General features: G+C 40.2%; 1 protein-coding gene across 3 annotated transcripts; it reads left to right on the top strand.

Annotated features, from left to right (window-relative positions):
- Window positions 1-124: 124 nt before the first annotated feature.
- rab3gap1 (RAB3 GTPase activating protein subunit 1) lies at window positions 125-27398 on the top strand. Of its 3 annotated transcripts, XM_026315439.1 has the most exons (24): window positions 125-171; window positions 256-311; window positions 3130-3208; window positions 3322-3454; window positions 3588-3666; window positions 3751-3870; window positions 4776-4941; window positions 6012-6111; window positions 7168-7249; window positions 7504-7572; window positions 8358-8431; window positions 9514-9606; window positions 9842-10014; window positions 10442-10549; window positions 10974-11146; window positions 11602-11656; window positions 12253-12621; window positions 13501-13638; window positions 13938-14165; window positions 14250-14346; window positions 17510-17613; window positions 17752-17867; window positions 21351-21453; window positions 25889-27398. In XM_026315439.1, exons 1-24 carry the CDS (start codon window positions 154-156, stop codon window positions 26120-26122), a joined length of 2967 nt encoding a protein of 988 aa, XP_026171224.1. In that variant the 5' UTR covers window positions 125-153; the 3' UTR covers window positions 26123-27398. The 3 variants fall into 3 exon arrangements, with proteins under 3 accessions (XP_026171224.1, XP_026171227.1, XP_026171226.1); XM_026315442.1 differs by lacking the exons at window positions 17752-17867; window positions 21351-21453; window positions 25889-27398 and adding an exon at window positions 14756-14809 and having other exon boundaries at window positions 17510-17596; XM_026315441.1 differs by lacking the exons at window positions 17510-17613; window positions 17752-17867; window positions 21351-21453; window positions 25889-27398 and adding an exon at window positions 16519-17482.
- The last annotated feature ends 13 nt before the right edge of the window (window positions 27399-27411 follow it).

Below are 27411 nucleotides of genomic sequence, written 5' to 3'. Positions count from 1 at the left end.
CTGCACATGAAGCTGTAGAAGAACAGTGCCTCCTGTAGATGGCGGTATTTCAATACTTGGGATTGCAGCTCCGAAGAAGATGAAGACGAGGAAGATGTGACGGCCGGAAACAGAAAGGCAGAATACAGGAAGTGGCGGAAGAAAAACAATAACATGGCTGCTGACAGCGATGTGAGTATTTTTCACCGATGCAATAAATTTTCTGTAGCCTAATAGCTCAGCGTCTCAATGTTAATCGGTGTCTGTCTCTTCCAGCCCGAGTCGGAGGTGTTTGAGATCACCGACTTCACCACGGCGTCAGAGTGGGAGCGGTAGGCAGCTTAGATCGCTCTCCTGGCCACAGTAACCCGTACTAACCTGTAACCCGGGTCTGGAGCCTGTACTGATCCGTACTGACCCGTTCTTATTATTGCTGCTCATCAGCATCACACGTTATAACAAATCATGTGTCATATTATTATTAAGGGCCTCTGCTCAGTGCTGATGTCATGTAGCATATATAGCATCCTGATGTACAGGATTTGACTCGACATGTAAATGTCGTTGGAGAAATGTGATCAGACTGCATCCCAGGTTAAGGTCTGACAGTGTAATAGTAATAATGTTGTTAAATGTCGCTGCCACAGGATGACACACTCTCAGTCCAGTCAGATATTAACGTCACTGCAGGTCACACTGAGACTGTTTGTTTCGGCTGAGTCAGGGCCTTATGAGACCATCAGCGGGGCGACACAGGGAAAATGCATTTTGTGATTAAACAGGTACATAATTGGGATACATACATTTTGCCTTCCCTCTGATGAGTGTGTGTGTGAGTGTGAGTGTGAGTGAAAGAGAGACGTTTTCTAATGGCTCTATATACTTAGTACTGAGTGGTTTCTGAACGTCCCCAGAGGAATGGTAAAATCTAATCTTAAGCTGTGATACTATGCAGTAAGTCATGGAGTAAAACGTAAAACTGTTTCTCTCAATATGGTGAATGAAACACATCAGCATTTAAATGCTAGATTAAAATCAGAGGTTCATACGACTGATGATGGTAAAGTTATTACTTAACTTTCTTGGAGTAAAATTAAGGCCATGAGTCAGGATGAGATTGTCTTATTGGCCGCAAACACTTGTCTCCAAGAGGTTTATAGGAATAAGTGGGTACAGATGATGGATGTATTGAGTCTTTGAAGAAAGTGCTGTTTGAGCTGTTCCCTGCTATGCAGAGAGGCATCTTTCATATGAATATGCTTTATTATAACTTTTATTCATAAAAATGAGCAGTCTATGTCTGCTGATTCCTCGGCTAAGAAACTGTTATGGAACAATGTTAATGATTTTTGGAAGGAAGTGTTAATAAGTATAGAGAGTTTTTACCATGCACTGTGGAAGGTGTTTCAGGTGCTGACAATATTGCCAATTTGTTGCAACAGCATTATAATTCATTAATAATTGTATTAAAATTGAGTTAGTGAGTGTTGATTCAATTGTGATTAATACACATGAAGTTAATGAAGCTATTGAAAACAAACAGCAAAAGCTAATGGCTTGGACTTTATCTCTGCTGTAAATCATAAATATGCTAGCCTGACATCTGCTTCTCTTCTTGCTATTTGCAAGGCAAACTTTGCAGTCTAGATAACTATAGAGCTGCAGTGGTACCCAGCATAATGTGTAGTGTCATGGGAAGTATTCTGCTTGAGAAACCGGAGGGATTTGTTGACTCCAAATCAATTTGGCTTTAAATCTAAACTTGGCACAGATTTGTGCATATATGCATTGAAGGAAATAGTAAACAGGTATAGTGGATGAAGCTCAACAGTTTTCTTGTATTTTATTGATGTGTCCAAAGTTTTTGATCATGTTAATTATAAAAGACTGATGCCCACCAGACAATGCAGGTAAAATGGGGCCAGTGTGTGTCATCCCTGTTTAGTAAGTAATGGCTTATTGTATTTTGTCACCTGTTCTTTTTAATCTCTACATTGACATTTGTTCAAACAGTTGCATATCTGTAACACTGGATGAATGATTGGTAACAAATGTGTGACCCATCTTATGTATGCTGATGACCTTGTTGTTTTGAGTCCGAGCAGTGCTGGTCTCCGTTATAATGCTATCAAGAATGTGGTGTTGGTCTCTCTCACCAAAGACGATCTGACAATTATTTTCCAATATTTAAATTGAGCTTGATGACTACAACAAAGGGAAATATCTTGGGCATTTTATTACAGATACTTTGATGACATTTACAGGCAGTGTTGCAAGATTTTTGCTCAAGCAAACATTCTTGCACGCAGCTTTAGTATGTGTTCTGATAATGTATTGCACATTTGTGCACAAACTTCCAAAACTAGCATAACAAGACTGCAGGTTGCAAACAATAATGATTGAAAATATTGCTTAAGAGGCCTAGATAGTGTAGTGCTAGTGAATTGTTTGTGACCACATGAAAAAATACTTTTCAAGCATTGTTAAGAAAACTCAAGTATACATTTATTTGCCATCTGGATAGATCTGAAAATGGGATCATTTTGGCCTTAGCCTACATTAGATGTAGTGCTGCTTGTTATCAGGCCCTTATACTCTTTGTTTGTATGTTTTTATTCTGGACTGCAAGTCTGTAATAAAACTAGTCATTCATTTATTCTGAACTTTGTTAAATACTTTGTTACATGAGTAAATGAGCACAGCTGCTGCTAAGTTTGTCTACAGCTATAGCTGTTATTACCACTTGTCTTCACAGCCCCTAATCTACTAACATTACTGGAGGAAGTACAATCAGTCCAGACACTCAAGATTTCAACCCAGTATTTCACATATGATGTGTATAGTCAACATGCACCTGAGGAGTTTAAGAAACACCGCACATTTTTCAGCCAGAACAGGTTCAGGTCACTGCAAACACATAGCCCTGTAGTTTTATAGTTATTAAAAATGAATGTGTTGCTGTCTGCAACAGCACTAGCTGGTCCTAACAGTGTACGAATATAATCTCTCCAACATTAAATTAGTTATAATAGATGTTGATTGACTCAGTGTTGTTGTCTAGTCAGTGATCAGTGTATGGTCTAATAGGATTTTGCATATGTTGAGCTGGTCTCTGCTGCTCACAGGAAAATTTATTCTATCTACTTGAAGGTTTGTGTCCAGAGTGGAGGAGGTGCTTAATGACTGGAAGCTGATTGGGAATTCGGCAGGAAAGCTGTCCCCAGAGAAGGTACTCACGTCTGATTCAGCCTTAAATATTCAGCAGTGAGTGGTATGTTGCCTATTGCTGCCTATTGATTCTGTACCTGCACTTTGGTATGACGCTGCCATATTGGAACACAGGGTGAATACACCAGTGGCACCTGGGGGGAGAAGTCTCAGGATATAAATTTTGCTGACTTCAAGTTCTGCATAACTCACTACTTCCTGAAACAATTGTGTGAGAAGGATGATGGGAAGAACAAGTTTGAGGAAGGTACATCCATGTCTGAATTCACCACAATATACATTTTACCTGATATAGTTAACAGCTGAAAGAGTGCACCCAGACAACTGAGTGCATCCCTCCAGCAGTGAGTGTTTGACACAGCTCTTTTTCTTGTGTTCAGATGCGTTCCCCTTGGCGATGCAGGACCTTCTTTGTATGAACAATGATTTCCCTCCCCGAGCACACTGCCTGGTCAGATGGTGAGTTCAGTTGTTCATTACATTACATAGAGCATGTGCAGAGAGATAAACTATGTTGTGCTGTAACCGTGTCTGTGGTGACAGGTATGGTATACGAGAGTTTGTGGTCATCAGCCCTGGAACAAACTGCGAGGCCATCATCAGTGAGTCCAAATGCAACCTGCTCCTCAGCTCCATCTCCATTTCTTTGGCCAACAGTGGATGGTGAGTCACCTTCATCATTCATGGCAGTGTGACCTCTCTCTGTTTGGCTGCAGCTTTCCCTCACTTCTGACCAGTCTTTGTATTTGGCTAATACTATCCTGTAGGGCTCCCCAGAGCAGTGCCTGAAGTTCTGGCTCTGAGCAGAAATTCTGAAAACTGCAATCCTTTTTTTTTTAACATTTCTGGATAATCCATTCACACTGAGACCTATGTTGCATGACTCTTAATGTGGAGCTGGAAAATATGCTGTGTTTTCTACTGTGCTGTTTGTGGCAGTGTGGCTCCTACTAAACACTATTTAACTTCTGCCACTAAAAAGTCACATACCCTGTATCAGATTCAATTTAATTCAGTTAAATTTATTTTATTTGTGTAGTGCCATATCACATTACAATCATCTCAAGGCACTTTCCAAAAAGAAAAACAAAACCCAACAAATCCCTTACGAGCAGCACTTTGCGACAATGGAAAGTAAAAAATCCCTGTATCAATGTCATGTGTTGATCATGGGTTGCCTATCCCTGTACGTTTTGTTTAAATGTTGTAAATCAAAACTCTAAGTGCTGTAAGACAATATCAAAAAGAACCCTGTTGACAGTATGGGAAGTTAGGGTGGGCAGGGGGGAGATGGGAGTAACACTGGGTTTGATATAGGCTGAGAGGTGTAATTGCTGTTTTTCAGTACATTAAGTTAATTAAATTCAATGACAGGAACTGAAAAGAAAAACCACGGTATGTTTTTTTTTTTTTCCGTAAATTTAGTGCAAGATCTGAAATCTTTTAAATCAGATAGCATGTTCAGAAACATCTGCTGTTTGCCTGTGTTGTCTTGTCTACACCAAACCAGAAAATAAACAAACTGAAGTTTTTATATTAATGTTTTCCTCTTTCTGTTGTTCCTTCAGCCAGCTGCCCATATTTGTGCAGATCCAGCAGAAGTGGAGGCGGATGTATTCTGGGGAGTGCCAGGGACCAGGTGTGCGCACTGACTTTGAAATGGTCCACCTCCGTAAGGTGCCAAGTCAGTACAACCACCTGTCTGGCCTGCTGGACATCTTCAAGTCTAAGATAGTAAGTGATGTGTTGGTGACCACTCCTGACTTTGCTCACACTGGTCTAACATTTGTGTAACATCCTAATTCGATTTAGAAGTTGTTCCATATAAGCCAGGAGAGTAAAGTTGAAAAGATCCGAGGTGCACAGCCAGTTGATGTCTCTAGGTGGACCAGATGTTTTGGAGCAATTTATTTTAGATGGAAAAGAAAAGAGAAAAAAGAGCAGTGAGTCTGCCTGATTCTGTTTGTCCAGTGGACGACAGTTGAGTTGTCAAATTTCACTACTGTATATCAGTCAGTCACCAGTCAGTCACCAGTCAGTCACCAGTCAGTCACCAGTCAGTCACCAGTCAGTCACCAGTCAGTCACCAGTCAGTCACCAGTCCCTTCAGATTCAGTGGGACTGATTCTTGAGCACAGTGTCCTTTACTGCAGGAATATTTTCACAGTTCTTAGAACGCTGTTTTCTGAGACTTTATTACTTCCTACTTTGGAGTAGGTACTTCCCATCACAATAAGAACCACGAGTGACATATGTTTATGTTAATTTATCAAGCACTAACTTAAACCAATGCAGCACCAGCAACCAGCATTTTTAAAAGCTCATTTTAGTGTAAACAGCAGCTTTTGACTTGGGAAAAACACAAACAAATGTACCAACACAGAAATCCAGGACTGCCTACATTACTGAGAGAAAATGATCTTGACTAATCAAAACGAAACAAGAAAAATTTCACTAGTCTGTTGTTGAATGTTGTGCAGCAGTGACTTCACTATAGCAACCATCAGCAGGCTGATGTAACTTCAGTGTTTCTGCTGGGAGTGTGAATATGAACAGAAAAAGGCCCTTAGGGTCTGTAGTTCTCTGACCCATTCCTCAGTGGAGCAGTTCTTAGAACTGTATCCCTTGAACTATTTGGTCCAAAAAATGCCTTTTGTTGCCGTACCACCTGGAACACTTTGGTCTAAAAGGTTAGCAGTTACAGAAGTTACAAACATGGCACTAAGCATAAATGGGAGAGAGCTTAATGCAGAGAGTATGGTAACCAGACAACACCTTCCTTTTTCTCTTTGTTTTCTCCTCAGGGTTGTACCCTGTCCCCTTTACCTCCAGTCAACATTGCCATCCGGTTCACCTACGTTCTCCAGGACTGGCAGCAATATTCGTGGCCCCAGCAGCCTCCAGGTAGGTACAAACAGAGCAGAGGGTGATGTGCTTACAAATGACCAAATTATCTCACTGATTACAAACAGTTGCAAGAAAAAGTAGTGGCACTATGGCAGTTTCCTGGTTTTCTGCATAAATCAAACAAATATCAATATATCACAATATTTCTAAGCTGATAAAATATAGTTATTATATTTCATTGTCTCAACACACCCATTAAACATACAAAGAGAAAGAGTAATAGCAAGTGTTTTAATAACTGGTTGAACCACACTCAGCAGCAATAACCTCAAGCAGGTGCCTGCACAACATTCAGGAGGAATTTTGGACCATTCTTCCTTACAGAACTGCTTCAGCTCAGTCATGTTCTTAGGATGTCTGATGTGATCGGCTCTCTTGAGGACATTCCACAACATCTCAATTGAATTGAGTTCTGGGCTCGGACTGGACCATTCCAAAGGGGGGATTTTGTATCTCCAAAGCCATTCTATAGTAGATTTACTTGGATGTTTAGGGTCACTGATCTGCTGCATCACCCCTGTACACAGCCACCTTGACATTATCCTGTAGGATAATATTGTGTTTGTTGATATTTGTGACTGGTCACATTTCATGACCAATTTATACAGAAAAACAGGAAATTGTTAACTTTGCCATTACTTTTTCTTCAAAATGTATGTTGTGAAGTTATTATAATATCAAAATATGATATATACATAATGTCAAGCACTGCTACACACTGAATTTGATTTTGAAAGTCTCCTCTGTGCCTTTTTGGCAAACAGTTGTTGAAATGTCATGCAACAAAACTGACAGCTGAATCAGTTGTTGCGTACATTTTCATACATGTTGCATACATATTCACCAATATCAGAGTGCTTCTAGCCTGTAATTTGCACTGCGTTTGTCTGAGATTTCATTAAGAACTACTAGTGAAACAACTACTACTGCTTCACTGTGCAGAAAGGCACAGCAACATTCCCAGATAAAAAAGAGAAAGACTCAACAGATGTATGTCTGTGAAGTGCACTGTTCACTTTCCCTGTCATTGTGTGTTCTGTGTCTTTTTGGCAGACCTCGACTCACTCCTTGGAGGTGAGGTGGGAGGGGTGGAGTTCGGAAAGCTTCCTTTTGGAGCCTGTGAAGAGCCAATTAGGTAAATTAGTTGACTTTGATGACGGTCCAATGATTCATCTGATGTATAATGTCCTCTTGATGTCAGATGTGAGATCCTGGCCAATGGTTTGGCATGTTGGTGGGTGGGGAGATAGCTGATGAATAATGATCATGTTTACACACTTCCTTTTTGATGTGTTTACATAAAAGTAATATCATCATATCATATCTTCATTTCATATCATCTATTATGACACAAAATGATTTCTCTTGTCTGTTTTTTGCTTGTTGTAGTGAACTTCACCTTGCAACTACTTGGCCTCACCTGACAGAAGGCATAGTTGTGGATAATGATGTCTACAGGTAAGAATTGCTGTCTGTGATGTCCACTCTAGCAACATGCTACTTTCATGCTGTTATGTTTAAGATTTCACATTAACTTCTAGAAAATTATCTCATGCAATATCTATCTATCTATATATCTGTCTGTCTATCTGTCGATAGATAGATAAATATTAAAGATATTATCATTAATAAATCTGAAAATTATGTCACTCTGTTTACATACTTTTTATTTCTTTATTAAATCTATCTAAATCTAATCTTATCTAAAGTTTTTTTTTTTTTACTTCAGCAGGTGTACCATTATGATGCTTACTGGACTTGAACTGCATTACAATGTAATGTTCTAAAATTTTTAACTGCTAAATTATTGCAGTAAATGCTGCAGCAGAAGTCCAATGGAAATGACATGTATTATTTTTACTGCTACAACTAAAACGTGCCTTGTCATTCTTTCTGAATGAGTCCTCAATGTCCACTGGAGAATAAGTGCATGTCTGGTGTCATTTTACAGGATGTACTTCTAATTAGCATTATATGTTATCTGTAGGAGTATCATGATAGCCAAGTATTTAGGGTGTGTGGCACTCAGTCACAAAGTCTGTGTGTCTTGCAGGTGCATATCATCTGTATAACTCTTAAGAGAATAACAAACTGATTAATTAAATTCGTCTTACTAAACTACTTGCTTGCTGTAAAACATCTACCTCTAGTTGTCGGCCTAAACCTGAGTGAAATGTGGAGCAGCAGCAGGCTATGTGATTAAACTGTGTATGGTGTCTTCCTGTCTTTCTGTGATCTGGCAGTGACCTTGAACCTCTTCAAGCTCCTCACTGGTCAGTCCGAGTCAGGACAGCTGAAAACCCTCAGTGTTTGCTCGGTAAGATGAATCCCACGGTAACCATGTAGACTTAAGCACATTCAGGAGATGAGGGGAATTGGGAACATAGATGGTGAGGTGGTGAACTGAAGTCAGATGGTAGGCAATAAATGTGGGCGGAACGATTGACCTTCAAATAGTTAGAAAAGAAGAAGAAAGCTGTACTGTAGTGTAGATCAGATCACTTTATTACTGAGTTCTGCCACTGTTCGTTCTGTCCCACTGACACAGTTGACAGCAGCAGCAACATGTTGCCACTCGCACTGCGTCTTTTTATTAGTGATCCTGTGGCCATCAAACAACATTGTTTTCTGGGCCTCCACCTCCCCTACAAATGTCTCTGTCTCAGTGTCTTGAAGTTACATTTCTCTGCTCCTTTCTCACCTGTCACCATGATTCACTGTAACAAGAGAACAGGCTCATTAATATGTGAACCAGTATTCATGAGGCGCTTTGCATTGACTGGTTATGATTAAAAATGGGCAATTCTATGTGATCTGTGATTTGTAAAGGGAACTTTGCTTACAGATGTGTGTTCACATGGTTTTATGAATCTGAATAATTTTTTGGCTCACACCATTTTGACATTTTGGCGCTAGTGCACTTTTAGTTAGAATCCTACACACAGTTTCATAGATGAGAGCCCAAGATCTTTTTGTTGTGCCATTTACATGTGGAAGAAATCCCCCTAACTGAGATGCAGAAGCCTTATTACCTTTACAGAGAACCAATCCTGTCTCCAGTACCTGTTTCACTCATTCCCCAGTCACCAGTAGGTTCATTTTAAGTAACAGCCACAGTTGTGAGATTCAGCAACATACCAATGACAGCATGTAATTCAAGTCTGATATTTCTTTGCTGAAAATGACAACAACAGAAATGTTACTGTTCTGTGAAATGCATATTACTTTAAAAATCAAACAAGTAATATGGTTTAGCGACATCTATGGTTGCAATACCTTTAGCATGATAAAAGATTCATTGATTGATTTTCTTTTAGTTTGCTTGTGAGCTATGTGGGCAAGTGTAATTGATGAAAGAAATATTCAAAGGTTCTGACCTATTCTGATCTTTGCACACAGGTGATCTCCTGACAGAGTTTTTTAAGCTCTGTTGTAGGAAGGAGACTACAGAAGAGATTCTGGGAAGAGGATTGACTGAAGATGAGAGCAAAGGTCAGATTTCTGATTTATTTATTTGTTATTGTGAAGTCAATAAGCATACATAGACCCTTTTTCCTGGTGTCTGTGAAATGTTTGCATAGAGCTTCCTATTATTTATCTCTGCCATGCTAAATGTTGATGTTCTGTCACTGATACATTATGCAAAAACATCATTTACACAGTATAAATATTTTAGATGGTAACTGCTTAAAGTGATGGTAAACAGCTGCTGTTTCCCCCCCCACAGAAAATAATGACATCAGCTCTGCTTTATCCAAGCTGACGGAGCCAGCAACAACAGTGCCCATCTCCAAACTGTCCGTCTCCAATATGGTGCACAGCGCTCGAAAGCACATCCGACGCCACCGACGTATCGATGAGGCTCCGCTCAACACAGATATACTCCATTCTGTTCTTCTGGTAGGGGTTATTCATGCTGACGCGGTTATGGGGGTGGTATTTTCACAGAACACAAGTGAAAATCATGAAAAACATTCTTTGGAAATAAGTTCCTGAAAAAAATCTGAAAATTGTTTACAGGGAGAACTGACAGATAAAGGTTGACACCTTGTGATTTCTTGTGTTGCTGAACACTAAGTATTTTTATATATTTATTTATTTTTTTCCCCATGAGATGCTAACATGTACGGTTTGAGACCAGGGTTTCCTGGGACAGTAAAAGTACACAATATCAATTTTGCACAAGGCTGGACCATACCAACATTCTTTATGTATAAGGGGCATGGGATAGACAGTGATGGCTTGCTAAATGCATAACTGAATTGAATTTTATAAGCTTAATATTTATGTTTCTTTATTGTTTGTTTTGTTTTTTTGTGTGTCTCAGTATCTGTTCCCAGATGCTGCTGTGGAGAAGTTGTCAGAAAACAGCAAGAATAAAACAGCACAGACAAAATCCTGTGGGAAGGCTGAGCAAGATAAAAACTCTGACTATGTATGTTTGTGTTTTTAACACTTGCACAATGTGACAGTATGACTGTGGTGTCAGCCTGAAGAATGAATAGGAAATGGTACATGTACATAGGGAAAAATTACAATACAACATAAAACACCTAAATGGCAATAATAACATAATGCTAAACTTAAACACTGTTATATTTGACATAATGACAATTGCACAGTATTTTGTGTAATTCTTTATAAATGTTGTTCCAAAAACTGCCAGCAATGTTGACACTGGGCCCAAGAGGTAACTAGTAATGTTTTGGCAGAACACCACTGTGGATTCATTTCTGCTGCATCCCTCATGAGCAGTTAGTCTCTGTTATAATTTTGCTTACATTTGATTCCTGTCCTAAAAAGATCATTTTTTTAACCATGTTTAACCATCAGTTTCTCTGCTTTCTGTCTGTGTCAAGAACCTTTTCCTCCAGCTGAAGTCAGCACCGACTGACAGTCTGACCTATTGGCTGGCACTGTGTGTCTGTCTGGTAAACTACAATCATGGTGGGCTGCGGGCTGTTGCCCACCTCTGGCAGGAGTTTGTCCTAGAGTTGCGTTATCGCTGGGAAAACAACTATCTCATCTATGGGTGGGTACAACCAACAGCTGGGGCTCATAGCTTCACAGAGATGTTGACGTTACACAAATGTCTAAATTTATCTGCTGCACAAAGCTGTGTAGTTCCTGACTTCATAAGTAGGAGTAATTTGCTATTAATTCTGGTGCCATTGCTCAGCGGGCAAGTTGTTTCCATGGAAACATACAGACAGGTGACAAAGGAATTTAGATTTCAGTTAGACTTTTCTTCTTTCCTTTATCCTTGTCACAATCTGTGTTGAGCATGTTGTCAGGAACTGATCAAATGCTGAAATCCAATTGTAAATACTTCTATGATACAAAACATATGAATGTAATAATGTTTGAAAGGCTGTACTAATTGAGGCTGTAGTCAAAGCAAGAGTTGAGTCAAGTGATGTATGCAATCTGTTAACACAGTCACCTCTCTCTCTGTCTAATCTTTTCTATATGCTTCTTAATCTACAGACTGGCTCCTGGCCCTCCTGACCTTCGCTGTTGTCTTTTGCATCAGAAGCTCCAGGTAGCCATCAAAATGCACACATGAGCCATGAAGACAAATCAAATCCCTTCAAAATACATAAGACAAATGAAGCTGACTCCCAGTCATTGTTAAAGCTAAGATTTTAGTGATATAATTTACATTCTTAATGGCAGAGAAATTAACCAGGCAGAGCCCAGTGCTGGCTTGAGACTATGTGGCACCCAGGTAAGGATCTCAAACTCTTGTCACCAAAAAATGTATTGGGAATATCCACAGAAAATGAGACGTTCTAATTTCTAACTTCTGTTAATCCACAGCAGACATTCTGTATGCTCATACATTTTAAATAGAAAACATCATTAAAAATATCGCAATTTTGCAAAACCATTAAGCTGAAAGGAAGAATATTTTCAACTTTTATTTATGCCAAGTGAACTAAGAAATAAATGAATATCCAGTAAAAATGCTTTAGGTACGACATGTGTTCACACTTGCTGCATGCAAGTGCACTTTCAATAGTGGCTGCCTCCTGTCTGAATAAGGTTGTAAGGATCATAAATGTCTAAAAGGCAATAAGCCATCCCTTTATCAAAGAGATGGAGACACCAGTCTTAAGGGCTTATGTTCCTGTGCAGATGCTGAACTGCTGCATAGAGAGAAAGAGGGCCAGAGATGAAGCTCGCAAGGTGTCGGAGGGAAGCAAGGAGAGAGAGCGCAAGGTGTCTGGTGGCTGCCAGAGCAGTCGGCCTGTACCGGAGTCTGCAACTGCAACAAGCCCTGCATCCTCCTCAACGAGAGAGGGGTCTGTGGGGAAATCCTGGGACTCTTGGAGCGATAGTGAGGATGAGTTCTTCGAGTGCCTGAGTGACCAAGGAGAGATGGAGGCTGCACGTGCTGATGGAGAAAAGGATGGCAGTAAGATCAAAGCAGAGGGCAGGCTGCACCCTTGTAACAATATGACTCTACTCAACTCTACAGAGCCTCTCTACATTCCTGTCACACAGGTCAGGATCTCTCCCCATTTCTAAATCCAGGTGTAAAACATACTGGAGCACCAGAACTTTCTTTCTAAGTGTCATATATCATTCTAATCTTTTAGCCATTTATTCAAAATATAACATGTATTGAGAGGAAAACGATGCTTATATGACGTTAGTGTTATAAAACAAAGATGGTTATGAAAGAGTAATAAGATCTGTTAGGAGTTACATTTGTGCTGTATCTTCACCTATGACATTGATTACTGTCTTAACATGCACTGTGATATTTTTTCCCTTTAATATGATTCTTTACCAAGACAATATGAGATAAGACTGAAAATCATTTATGTAATTGTACAAACTGTAGCGATGTCACCTCTGTGGTTTACATTCTTCTTCCTACCTTATGTACCTTTGAAGATGAACTCAGAGACTCCTTAACCTTTATAAATCCCAGCTCTTCCTTGAGATTGTGCTTGTCCACCTAATAGCAAGTGTCACTTATCACTTAAATAACTCTGCAAATCTGTTTGTCAATATTAACAAGAGGAACAATTAGAGCACCCAGTTCCTGTTTTGTGTTTTTAAGGGCATTGTCAGTATTTTTTCAATAGACATTTAATTTACTAATGCTCAGCCTATCTTTAAATGAGGAAATTCTCCACAGTCTTTTTGTACTGTATTAAATGTTTATGTTAAATGATAATGGTAAGGATATATTAAAGCTGTTTATGAGCCTACATTACAAAGGAGTTGATGTTCTTCAGATGTTCAGCACATGGATGATCACCACCAATGAACAGATTCCTGTGAAACTAATTTAGTTAATTCTATGAGGACTCTTCACATCTATGAGTGAATGAAGTAAATTGGTGCTTCTGTGTGTCTGGGTTTGATTTTCAGGAACCAGCTCCAATGACAGAGGATTTGTTAGAGGAGCAGTCCGAGGTTTTGGCCAAATTGGGCACTTCAGCTGAAGGTTCTCACCTCCGTGCTCGGATGCAGAGTGCCTGTCTGCTCTCTGACATGGAGTCTTTTAAGGTGAGAAAGGCAGAAATATATTTATTTAACCTCCACTCAGCTGAAAGCTAACACCAATGTAGCCCCCTTACTCCCTCTCTGCCTCCCCTTCTTCATGTTGTGTGCTCCTTGTCTGCATTTTGTGTGTTTTATTTCATTTCCCTTTTGTTTCCCATCAGTAGGTTTATTGTATTAAAATGTATTAAGAAGTGGATGTTTAAATAATTAGAGTGCTGTGCTACTCGATCTTGAGAAATTGTCTTGATGTATGGGGTGTGTATGTCCCAGATGTAATACAACTGGTTTCCTTCTCTCCACAGGCAGCCAACCCAGGCTGTGTTCTGGAAGACTTTGTGCGCTGGTATTCGCCTAGGGATTACGTAGAGGAGGAGGTGATTGATGAGAAGGGTAACACAGTGGTAAAAGGCAAGCTCAGTGCCAGGATGGAGATCCCAGGCAACATGTGGGTGGAGGCTTGGGAGACAGCCAGGGTTATACCTGCACGTCGCCAGAAAAGACTTTTTGATGACACAAAGGAGGCTGAAAAGGTCATTTTCAATACAGCACTCAGTGTTATCAAGAAGGCAGGTGAATGTGGGAAAGGTAAACCTGGGGTTTGACTGTTGTTTTAGGTTCTACACTATTTGGCGGTGCAGAAACCTGCAGACCTGACCCGCCATCTCCTGCCCTGCATACTCCATGCTGCTATTCTGAAGCTCAAGGAGGAGGGTGAGTTGAAAATTAATTAACTTCAAACATTAAAACAAATTAGCATTCACTGCTAGTAAGCAACACTATTATCAAGACCGAGATGTTATGTTTTTGTGTGAATAAACCGATCCTTGAGCATGGTGGCACATGTTCTTCTCATACATTGCTGAGAAAAGGTATTTGCCCCTTCCTGATTTTTTTATTTTTTGGCATATTTGTCACACTTAAATGATTCAGATCTTAAATGAGTCAAATCAAAACACAAAGACATTATGTACTGGATATGCTAGTGCAGCTTTTAGATAGTACCCACATTAAAAAAAAACCTTTAGTTTCATCATCATCTTCACATAATTTCTTCAAAACTTTTGATGTGTGTGTCTTGGTGTGTTTATCATTATCATTATTTATCATTATCATTATTCAGTGGAAGAGTGACATCATAAGTAGGACTGTGTATCATGTCACCTGCATGCACAAGGTAAACAAAATGGAGATCCACTCAAACTCCATAATCCTAAAGACTGCAGTATACAGTGGGTACGGAAAGTATTCAGACCCCTTTAAATTTTTCACTCTTTGTGTCATTGCAGCCATTTGCCAAAATCAAAAAAGTTCATGTTATTTCTCATTAATGTACACTCAGCACCCCATCTTGACAGAAAAAAACAGAAATGTAGACATTTTTGCAAATTTATTAAAAAAGAAAAACTGAAATATCACATGGTCATAAGTATTCAGACCCTTTGCAGTGACACTCATATTTAACTCACATGCTGTCCATTTCTTCTGATCCTCCTTGAGATGGTTCTGCTCCTTCACTGGAGTCCAGCTGTGTTTAATTAAACTGATTGGACTTGATTAGGAAAGGCACACACCTGTCTATTTAAGACCTTACAGCTCACAGTGCATGTCAGAGCAAATGAGAATCATGAGGTCGAAGGAACTGCCCAAGGAGCTCAGAGACAGAATTGTGGCAAGGCACAGATCTGGCCAAGGTTACAAAAGAATTTCTGCAGCACTCAAGGTTCCTAAGAGCACAGTGGCCTCCATAATCCTCAAATGGAAAAAGTTTGGGACGACCAGAACTCTTCCTAGACCTGGCCGTCCAGCCAAACTGAGCAATCGTGGGAGAAGAGCCTTGGTGAAAGAGGTAAAGAAGAACCCAAATATCACTGTGGCTGAGCTCCAGAGATGCAGTAGGGAGATGGGAGAAAGTTCCACAAAGTCAACTATCACTGCAGCCCTCCACCAGTCGGTGCTTTATGGCAGAGTGGCCCGACGGAAGCCTCTCCTCAGTGCAAGACACATGAAAGCCCACATAGAGTTTGCCAAAAGACACATGAAGGACTCCCAGACTATGAGAAATAAGATTCTCTGGTCTGATGAGACCAAGATTGAACTTTTTGGCGTTAATTCTAAGCGGTATGTGTGGAGAAAACCAGGCACTGCTCATCACCTGCCCAATACAATCCCTACAGTGAAACATGGTGGTGGGAGCATCATGTTGTGGGGGTGTTTTTCAGCTGCAGGGACAGGACGACTGGTTGCAATTGAAGGAAAGATGAATGTAGCCAAGTACAGAGATATCCTGGAAGAAAACCTCTTCCAGAGTGCTCAGGACCTCAGACTGGGCCGAAGGTTCACCTTTCAACAGGACAATGACCCTAAGCACACAGCTAAAATAACAAAGGAGTGGCTTCGGAACAACTCTGTGACCGTTCTTGACTGGCCCAGCCAGAGCCCTGACCTAAACCCAATTGAGCATCTCTGGAGAGACCTGAAAATGGCTGTCCACCAACGTTCACCATCCAACCTGACAGAACTGGAGAGGATCTGCAAGGAAGAATGGCAGAGGATCCCCAAATCCAGGTGTGAAAAACTTGTTGCATCATTCCCAAGAAGACTCATGGCTGTACTAGCTCAAAAGGGTGCTTCTACTCAATACTGAGCACAGGGTCTGAATACTTATGACCATGTGATATTTCAGTTTTTCTTTTTTAATAAATTAGCAAAAATTTCTACATTTCTGTTTTTTTCTGTCAAGATGGGGTGCTGAGTGTACATTAATGAGAAATAAAATGAACTTTTTTGATTTTGGCAAATAGCTGCAATGACACAAAGAGTGAAAAATTTAAAGGGGTCTGAATACTTTCCGTACCCACTGTACTTGTACCTGTTATGTTACAGGGTACCTAAACCTGTCCTTTACTCCACCCACTGCAATATCTGAAAAATACCAAGAAAGTGGGCAGAGACCTTGAGAGGGTGGCAGGGTTGTGAATCATTGAGGAAGGAGTTGGTATGTGACATCCTCTGGCCAGAGAAAAATGGAGATCAACACAATCACAGGAATGTATGCCACAGAAGGCTCTTTTGAGGTGGAGGACATTTCCTCTGCAGTGTCCACTGAAGCAGCCAGTGTGGTGGAGGACACAGGAAAGTGATCTCCAGCCCCAGTAATGCCTAAAGCCAGAGCCGAGGCAGTGCAAGTACAAGAGAGAGTAGTCTCTGAGTGGTAGTATAATATCAGCTATAAGACCAATGTTACCTAACCTTCAAATACATTACACACACAGCTACAAAATGTATACTGAAATAATCTATCCATCTAACTACTTTATCACTGTGTTCAATCCATGAAGTGTCGGCTCCTGACTCTCACCTGTTGGCTGGAAAAAGACATAGAGGTTTAGTTACTCTAAGTTTTTGTTTCCTTATTGTATGATGCACATATTGTCCTCAAATGTCTGTATTGATCTATGGTCCATGGGGAACATAATTTCCCCATGTGTGAAAATGACACACAAAACCAAACTCGAACTTAAGAGTCCTGGGTTTTCCTCAGGAGTTGGTGGAGATCAAAAGGTAAAGAGAGTGAAGACTGGGCTTATATCATCGGGTCCCCAGAAACATGAGTGATTCTGTTTCTCTGTAACTGCTAAATCACAACATTGTTTGCCTGGTGATAAAATCTGCCATTAATGTTTATCTAATCCAGTGTCAATCATCAGTAATAGTGGCTGTCATCCCTGAAGAAGAGAGAGAAGAGAGATAAAAAATATGACAGATGACTTAAACTTAGAGAAAGAATAGTTTGTTGGACAGCAGATCTGAATGGGATATAACATGTGAAATACTACTACTTACTATTACTCTCCTTGGATCTCTTCTCTAACAGAGTCGGTAGAAGACATTCCATCAGTCAGAAAATGCATTCAGCAAGCTACATCTCAAGCCAGCAAGCTGCTGCACCCCACCAACCAAGACCTTAAGAAGTTAGAGGTCAGTATCATTATTTTTACAATTCACAGTGCACAAATACAGAGTGAAATCCTGACACATATGTATTATGTATTATGTGAAGTTGAGGCATACAGTTTGTGCACTAATCATATGTACGTTTGACTTTTCTGGCTGTAGGAATTCATTAACCAGTTGATGGCCATGGAGACAATCATCACCCAGGCTCGTTCTCTCAAGGCCAAATTTTCCATTAGTGAGAGTGAGAAAGGAGAGGACACAAACGAACTAAAGAAGTAAGTTCCATATAGTTTTTCCTCCAACAGCAGTCCTGCTGTTTGAGAGAAGATTGTCCTGAGAAATTTACCCCACCTCTGCTTTACAAGCACACATAAACAAGGGGTGGGGGGGTGAAGAGGAGCAGAGAGGGAGGGGAGAAGAGAGAGGAGCTCAGTGCACCAATGGAGAGTCCTCAGGCAGTCTAGGACTATAGCAGCATAACTAAGGGATGGGTCAGTGTTACCTGAAGCCAGTTCTAACAATAAGCTTTGTCAGAATAAAAAGGTTTCCAGGCTAGGCTTTAAAGTACAGAGAGTGTCTGCCTCCTGGACCCAGACTGGGAGCTGGTTCCACAGGAGAGGAGCTTGATAGCTAAAGGCTCTGCCTCCCAGTCTGCTTTTGGAAACTCTGGGAACCACAAGTAGACCTGCACTCTGAGAGCGAAGTGGTCTATTGGGATAATATGGTACTATGAGGTCTTTAAGGTATGAAGGAGCTTGATCATGAAGGGATTTGAATGTGAGAAGAAGGATTTTAAATTCTATTCTATATTTTACAGGGAGCCAATGAAGAGAAGCTAATATAGGAGAAATATGATCTCTCTTGCTAGTTCCTGTCAGGACTCTGGCTGCAGCATTCTGGATTAACTGGAGGCTTTTTATGGAGATATTGGGACATCCAGATAGTAATGAGTTACAGTAATCTAGCCCTGAGGTAACAAATGCATGGACTAGTTTTTCTGCGTCATTTAGGCACAAAGAGCTATGCCATACAAACAGTCAACCTGGTAAATAGAAAACAACATGAAGAGTCCAATGAGAAACAGGGAATGAACATCTTTGACTTGTTTTTTTCCATTAACAAACTGGTGAAGATGAGTGCCAGAAATATGTACTGAACCAGTAGTAGAGCAACAGGTGAAAATATTTAGGCAGACAATGAGTGGGCATTCAAGCTGAGGAGTGAAAGAGGTACAAAACAGGAAGCAAAAACAAATTTTAATAGTCCATGGGATGAAGTGTCTCTGGAACCATGACACTGCAGTAGTGTTGTCACGATACCAAAGTTTTGACTTCGATACCAGTACCCCCCTAAATTCCTCAATGCTAGTACTGAAACAATACCACAGAAAAAAACTAAACCATCATGAGAAGCAATGGAATAATGAAGGTGGCACTTAATAAACACAAAACACAGCTACCAAAATCAAATCAAATTAAATTACAGTTGTCCTGAATTTCCCCATAAAACTCAGTAAAAAAAAAAACTAAACAAAAAAAAACCCTTCACTTGTCACAAAATAAATCACAGTTCTTTGACTTGGCATCTCATAGTGTAGTTATGTTAATTATGTTATCACTCTTTCTAATCGCTAACCTGTCACTCTTTTAATCATTTATACAAATCTGTCGGCAAAGTGCTTTTCCAAGTTGGACATGTTGGCTCTCCTCAATTCAATTTATTTGTATAGCGCCAAATCACAATACAAATCATCTCAAGGCACTTTACAAAAACTAAAACGAAAAACCCAACAATTCCCTTATGAGCAGCACTTGGCAACAGTGGAGAGGAAAAAACTCCCTTTAACGGAAGAAAAAAACCTCCAGCAGAACCGGGCTCAGTTTGGGCGGCCATCTGCCTCGACCGGTTGGGGTGGGTGGATAGAGGAGAGAGAAAAGAACAGCAACAATAAACAACAAATAGAGAGAGAGCACAAGGTTAGTGACATTCAATGGTGGACTATACATGAGGTGGGAGAGAAGGGGGGGGGGGTTAGGGTAGGGGAGCTCAGTGCACCAATGGTCCTCGGGCAGTCTAGGCCTATAGCAGTATAACTAAGGGATGGTTCAGGGTTACCTGAAGCCAGCCCTAACTATATGCTTTGTCAAAGAGGAAGGTTTTAAGGTTTAAATTCTATTCTATATTTTACAGGGAGCCAATGAAGAGAAGCCAATATAGGAGAAATATGATCTCTCTTGCTAGTTCCTGTCAGGACTCTGGCTGCAGCATTCTGGATTAATTGGAGGCTTTTTATTAAGATATTAGGACATCCAGATAGTAATGAGTTACAGTAATCTAGCCTTGAGGAAACAAATGCATGGACTAGTTTTTCTGCATCATTTTGAGACAGGATGTTCCTAATTTTGGAAATGTTGTGCAGGTGAAACAATGCAGTTCTAGAGATTTGTTTTATGTGTGAGTTAAAGGACATGTCCTGGTCAAAAATAACTCCAAGGTTTTTTACAGTAGTGCTGGAGGCCAGGGCTATGCCATCTAGAGTAGCTATAATTTGAGAAAAGTTATTTCTGAGATTTTTTGGCCCAAATATAATGACTTCTGTTTTCTCTGAGTTTAAAAGTAAAAAGTTACTGGTCATCCAGGCCTTTATGTCAGTTAGACAGGCTTGAAGTCTGGTTAACTGCCTGTCTCTCCTGGTTTGTTGGAAACATGGGTTAGATAGGGACTGTCAGTGGACAGTCTTTTTCAGGTCTCTACAGAGATGTTCAACAGGGTTCAAGTCAGGGTTCTGGCTGGGGCACCCTTGTCATGTTGGAAAGTGAACCTTCGGCCCAGTCTGAGGTCCTGAGCCCTGGAGATCAGGTTTTCCTTGAGGATATACTGTGCTTTGCTACATTCAGCTTTCCCTCAACCCTGACCAGTCTCCCAGTCCCTGCTGCTGATAACACCCACAGCATGATGCTGCCACCTCCATGCTTCACTGTTGGGATGGTATTGAGCCGCTGATGAGAGGTGCCTGGTTTCCTCCAGACATAACATTTAGAACTGAGGCCAAACAGTTCAATCTTTGTTTCATCAGACCAGAGAATCTTGTTCCTCACAGTCTGAGAGTCCTTCAGGTGCTTTTTTACAAACTCAAAGCAGCTTTCATGTGTTTTGTACTAAGGAGAGGAAAGAACTAAAGATCAGAGTTCATAGAAGAGGCCCAAGGAACCTTCAAGATTTGAAGATTGTTAGTGTAGAAGAATGGGCCAAAATCACACCTGAGCAATGCATGCGACTAGATTCTCCACCTTTAGCACCTATTTACTGAGAAAAATGGTGACATTTAATTCTTTACCATTGTATGTAAATGTGATACTTCAGTTTTTCTTTTTAATTGTAGTATCAGGCGTAACACAACAAAACTGAAAAAGGTGAAGGGGTTTTGAAGGTGGTCTAGTAAATAAGTGAAGTAACGCCACATTTCATTTTGTTGCTTCTGCTTTGACTACAAACTTGTAATTGCAGCTGTGCCTCTTTTCACCATGAAAGCTGCCTGCAGCTTACAGAGAGAAATAGTAGTTAACATCCCCACTTTTCCCTGAACTGAAAGCAGAGTGCTGCGTACACACAGCTCTGCCTGCTCTCGCACACCAATGTCACTTCTGTTAACTACTGGCTGTTATTAGAACTGTTGTTCGAGTAGGCTCCCGATACCTTTCTAGTGTGGGTACACTGTGCGACACTACACCGTGGTTATTTCTGATGTCTTTTTCCAGGTTTGCGAGCTCCCTGCTGGAAGAACCAGAGGTGGTGGTGATTGGAGCTGGCCAGGGTTCGACAGGCAGCATCATCCATGGGCTGTTTCTTAATGCTCAGAGGGTAAGTGGTGTCTCTCCTGCTTTATGTCACTGTGACAAACACCAGAAGGAGTTACCACATTATGTGGTTATGGTGGTTTGGAAATGGCAACAGAATTGGAGACTAGTTAAACAATAGGTTGCTATAGCTGATTATTATCTCTGCATCATAGGCATTTGTCAGACAGGGAGACTTGTTCAGGTCTTATTTAGCACATCATGGGCAAGTTGTTCCAAAGTAATCTGATTGGATTTTGGTTATTGGATCAAATCTTGAAAATAGGTTGTTCAAAAGAAAAGAAAAGATACTGAAATGGGAGTAGACTATGTAATCCAGTCTTGGTTTTGGTGTTCAGTTTGTGTTTTTAGTAGTAATAGGAAACTTGGACACCCACAACAGCCTGCACCATTTTCACAGAGTGACAGACATACAGTGAGGGAAGCATTTGTTAGATATTTTTCAATTTTTTTCCTTTACTTTATGACAGGCTTAATGGGTGGCCTGATGTGTCCTCTCACACTGGGTTTTCTTTATGACTGTACAGACTAAACAAATGAAGTGCAAAATATAAACAAATGTTTAAATATTACATGATACAAATTCTACACTGTTGCATTATGTGACCAGATTTAAGTTTTATTACGTATTGATCCTGAAATCCACCCTGAAAACCTCTCTGCTGGGATGATCCACTGTGTCTTTTGAACAACCCATTTTCATGATTTGATCCTAAGCGATAACCAAAATTGGATCAGATTACTTTTACACAACCATGTCGCCTTTGAATCGTCTCAGATTACGCTGCTAAAGCCTTGTAAGGTTGTATTAACATTTCATTACCTTAACAGAAGTTGGAGAAAACTTGTTTTTGAAGCAGAGATTCAAATATGCTGGAGGCAGAAACCTTTGTTTTCAGCAGATCTGGGATGCCAACAGTTAAACCAGGTCTTCCTTGTGTAGACACTATGATCCAGCTGGCAGCTTATTAAACTTCCTTTCTAATATTTCCATGGTGAACCTGTGATGATCCATAGCATTATAGTATGTATGTATGCCTCCTCAGACTCCACTGAGCCACAGATATGTGCTTTTTCTTTTTGTTGTGCATTTCCTCCATTCGACTGTGTTTTTGTATTGTTTCTCCCCCTGCTGCTTGCGTCAAGCTGGCTGACTTCACCAGTGACGAGGTAATAATGAGCAAGAAAACTTTTCCTCCCAGTTGCCTGTAAATACCACTACCCATCTAGAGTGACACGCTAAGACATACGTACAGAAACACCAAAATAATCATCCAGAAATGGGCTCAAGAACTGTACCAAGATCAAATATCAGGAATCATTTCAATTCATTAGTTAATAAAATATAGTTTCCTGATTGTACTCATATAAACCTGTAACTAATTTAGTTCAACTAGGTTCTTGACAGTCTGTTTCCAGGTTTAGAGAGTTGCATGTGCTGGTTGCACACGTATCTTCAGGGAGATTAAGGTCTTTTAATTATTGGCAGTGAATATTTTAATGAGTAAATGTAAGTCTGCCTCAAAGATGATGAAATTAGAAAGATTGATTGCTAATTGCAGTTCCACTAACCTCTACAGGCTCAGTGGTGTATACTGGGTGTTTAACTATAGTGCTGCCACCTTTGCCTTAACAACTAATGTTGTGCTTGCAACCTCTTCTGCAGCATCCTAATGTCAGAAGAGACAAAAGAATCACTTGATGTAACTTTAAAGAGTCAGCTGTTCCCAAGAAAACAACCTATAAAAGCATTAGTGTTTCTGCATATACACACACCATACCAGCCTCATATTTATGTGTTGTTGGGGGAATAGCAGAAAACAACAGAGTGAGACTCTAGATGCACCAATATCTGGAGTGATAAAATGCATGCATGTCATAACAACATGAGAAATATTGAAACACATGGCTGCTTTGCTTGCACATATGTGCTCAAGTGAAGCACAAATAAATGAGAAAACTCATTTGGTACGATAATGGGTTGCTCTCACACTGGTGTGTTTTAAATATTTCTAAAAGTTAACTGTTGTCTCACTGGGTTTTCTGGGTTTGAAACCCCACAACCGGTCCTGTAAGTCCTCCATGAGCCTTTTGTGAGCACACACAACCTCTCTTCCAAAGCTTCAGTTGATTCCACGACTTAAACCAAATGAATCCTCCTAAAGGACTTTCTAATGTAAACCTTTTGCCAACTGTTTTAACAGAAATGTCTACTGTATTTTTATTTTCTTTCTCGGTTCTCTGATGTGACCTGCTTTGAAAGCAGGGTATTTTTGGTGACATGGAGGTTTGAACAGCAAAATATTATACATGTGCTAGTTTTAGTCTTGTTGGACCTGTTTCACATTTAGAGAAAGCTAAACTCCCTGTAGTTGTAGCCAATTTATAGATGAAGCACATAGAACCAAATTTCATAGTCACTACACGTGATTTTTCCTTCTTTTAGTGTCCTGAGATTTGAGGAGTTATTGCTCTATTGGTATACATGTATTCAGCTTCCCTTTTGACTTGGACTGGGGGAAAGGTTTTTCCTTAGTCCGTGTACAAGGCAGTAACTCTAAGGTAGACCCTGCATGCTGGTAAACCATGCTGTAATCAGGTTTTTTGTGCATGTAAATATCCTGGTTACAGAAATTTGCATACATAAATTGAACAGTTTATTGCACGTTAGGTTTGACTTTTGTAACCCTTGTCTATGACCATTAATTGCTGGCCAGATCTATTAAAATAAAACTCACATTGTAATAAACAGTTGTTTATTGTAGCCCATGCTAGTTGAATTATTTTGTAACTGTGCTGCTGCCTAATCACCCTGTCCAGGTTTCTAATCACTGTCTGCTACATTGCAACTTTGACTCATGTCATGTACTGTACATAGTGGAAACAAGTGGAAACCTTATTTCATACTGCTGTGAATTTTGTCTGTGCATTGGTTGTCTCCAATGAACAGCTGACGTTGTCTGTAGTTGTTAATGTCAGTATTTATTGTTTCCTAGCTTCTACTAGAGGTTCTCAGCTACTACACATACTGGCACACAGCTGAACCAGGCTTGAACAGACCCAACAACCACAGTGACTCAGTCTTTTGGAGAACTGAAGTTAGAGTCAAGGCAGGCACTCAGCAGGCAGCGTTGAGGAACCTGGAAACGATTTCAGTCATGTACACTATACAGAAAAATACTGTAAAGAGCCATGTGAATGAGTTGCCTGTGAATATAATATTCCAGATGAGTGTGCATGTAACCCTGTGTGTTCCTCTCAAATCTCCTTTCTACTTCATGGCTTTAGGAGATAGAAGTAATGCCTATCCTGTGCCATGGTGGACTAGTCTAGTCTAATGCAGCAGCCTGTTGCACCAGACTGGCATTTTGTTGCATGGGTATACTTTTTGTGATGCCCTAGTTGAAGAAATGGAAATCATGTCTACAAAAGTCAGTTTGCACTGAACTAAAGACTCTAATGTGGTTGTAACTATTTTTTATAACTGTCAAATGTCTAGAAAGGGTGAGATGTTAGGATAACTACCAGTCTCATGTCATGGAGCTTGTGTCAGGACATGGTTAGCCTTTCTTAGCATAAAGACTGTAAGCAGAATTGAAACAGCTGGCTGAGCACTGTCCAGTCTTAGGCTATAATATGCTTACCAACACCTCTAAGCCAGTTCATATAATAATTTCTTTTTGTTCCATTCCATTTTCTGTCACTTATCCAGGGCCGGGTTGCAGGGGCAGTGGTCTAAGCACTTTTTTGCCAATTGTTATTTCAGTTACAAATATTAACAAAATCAAATGTATATTTTAGTAGCTGTTAGCTTAATAGATATAAAAGGTTGATTACATTTGTGTCTCATTTTAACTCTTGCATTCAAAGTTATGAGGGAACTGGAGGTTCTCCAAACTCTCAAAGCACGCGTGCTCCAACCGTATTTAATTTTTGTTAGCAGTAGTGGGGCAGGAATAGTTCTACTGAAGTTTAAGACGAACAAAGTAACATCATCCATGTACAGTGAGAGCCTGTGTCCTGTTCGTCAAAGCATTACTCTGAAAAATTCCAGATGTGACTGCACTGCTGCTCTAAGAGGTTCAGGTACTGAAGGGAACAACAACTGAGATAAGAGAGGGTTGCCAAATTAGTCTGAATTTATTATATGAAGATATAGCAACATAAACTAAAAAGATAAAGCAATGTGAATGGCTAGTATCTAGATAGAACAGCTTGTTCAAGCCTCCATAATTTTCAGTTAATTGAATAAGCCCAAACCTCTAAATGCATTCCTTGTGAAAATGTAAATTTCCACAAGCTTATATGCTTCTAGATGTTTTTTACGTTGAGCACTGGTGCATCAGGCTGCAGTTTTTCAGACTCCAAACAGACCCCTTCACCATCTTCCCTGTCTACTTTTTTAGTATATTAACATTTTACATTCCCTCCATCCTCAGGCCGCCCTCCTGGCACCACTTGACGAAGACTTGAGCCATGACAGGAAGCCAACTGGAGGAAGCAACAAAGTGCCTGACTTCCCTCCTCCGGCGGGCCGGGAGATCCTGTTGCGTACATGTGTCCCCCGGCCAGCACCGTATTCCAAAGCTCTGCCTCAGCGCCTTTTCTGTGTGTTGATGAGGGAGGAGTTCAGGCTAGCAGGGGCCTTCTCTTCAGACACTTCCTTCTTCTGAAACCCTGTTCCATTCGCTGAGGATACTTTCCACCTTGAAGGAGGGTGTTAGAAGAGCATATGTTAAAATGATTCAGATTGTTGGTTCTGTGTTGATTAAAGGGTTTGTGGGAACAAATGCCTGAATGTTTTTATTCAGGCATGATGGATTTGTGCTGGCTACATACAGTATCTCTAGCCAGCACACTAATGAGCATTGCTATCTGAAAACATGAAGTCACTTTATTTCACTTATTTTATTGTTATTACCTAGGGGGAAAAAGTACAAAAATACATTTCAATTTCATGAAGACTGCTGGCTTCACTTTATGCAGTTGCAACAATCAAGCATTTTTATGTGGTAGTAATGGTTACCATCAGGGTAAAAGGGGTAAATGATGCAAGTGCAGCAGCTGGAAGTTTGGACGACTGGAAAGGCATCCTTTCATCCTCACAGTACATTAACAGTAACCTCATCCACATGAAGTAACTTCAGGCGCCTCTTGCCCTGTCCACATTGGCCTTGCCATAGCACTACATGCTAGTGTTTCTCACACTCCCAAATAATGTTTGCCACTCTGATAACACAATACTGCTGGTGTTATTGATCGGTATGTACTGTCATGTTCTTTGCAGCCTAAAATACTGAGTTCATCAAGAATCTTGGTTCAGCAGCACATAAATTACTCTTGGTTAACAAGTACTGATTATATCAACTCATTCATTTTATACTCATTCCCTTATCTGACAACATATACATGTCAACCAAATATTACTAAATTCTCAAATCAGTTTGGTGATTAAAACACAGTGACAGCTTTAGAATTCAACACTGGTGTGCTGACCAGCCACTTCCCAAAGAATTCATCATTTACTTTCAGAGCTTATTTTTCTTCCTTTTTCAGATTAAAATATCCACAAAGCTCGCCTGTGATGTCAGCTACATGGTTATCTTGTTCTGGTGTCCTTCACTTTCCGTATTACTGACAACATGGCAAATGATATAAAATACCAGGTCCTGTCCTTGTGCTGTGGTGCAGGAGGCACTCCTTTGTAGGCTTAAACAGGTGCTGATTCTGGTTTTGCACATGAATCATTGTTGAAGTCCAATGACACAAGTTCAATACATACTGAATATTTAATAATATAGTTATTATCACAGCAGGAGCCAGTGAGATGGCCTATAAGGTAATATCAAATTAAAAACCATGTTAACCAATGGCTGTATATGGCTCTATATCATTTGATTTTGTACTGGTGTAACTAGTTATGGAACTTACCTGTGTAGCAATCTTAACTCATGAATTGCTG

This window comes from Mastacembelus armatus, chromosome 19, assembly GCF_900324485.2.
Source record: "Mastacembelus armatus chromosome 19, fMasArm1.2, whole genome shotgun sequence".
NCBI lineage: Eukaryota > Metazoa > Chordata > Actinopteri > Synbranchiformes > Mastacembelidae > Mastacembelus > Mastacembelus armatus.
This window is presented reverse-complemented; position numbering and strand designations above follow the sequence as displayed.

Coding starts and splice junctions, on each gene's coding strand:
- rab3gap1 (XM_026315439.1), top strand. Junction 4,942..6,011: donor ACATCTTCAAGTCTAAGATA/GTAAGTGATGTG, acceptor TTTTCTCCTCAG/GGTTGTACCCTGTCCCCTTT. Junction 13,639..13,937: donor CTGACATGGAGTCTTTTAAG/GTGAGAAAGGCA, acceptor TTCTCTCCACAG/GCAGCCAACCCAGGCTGTGT.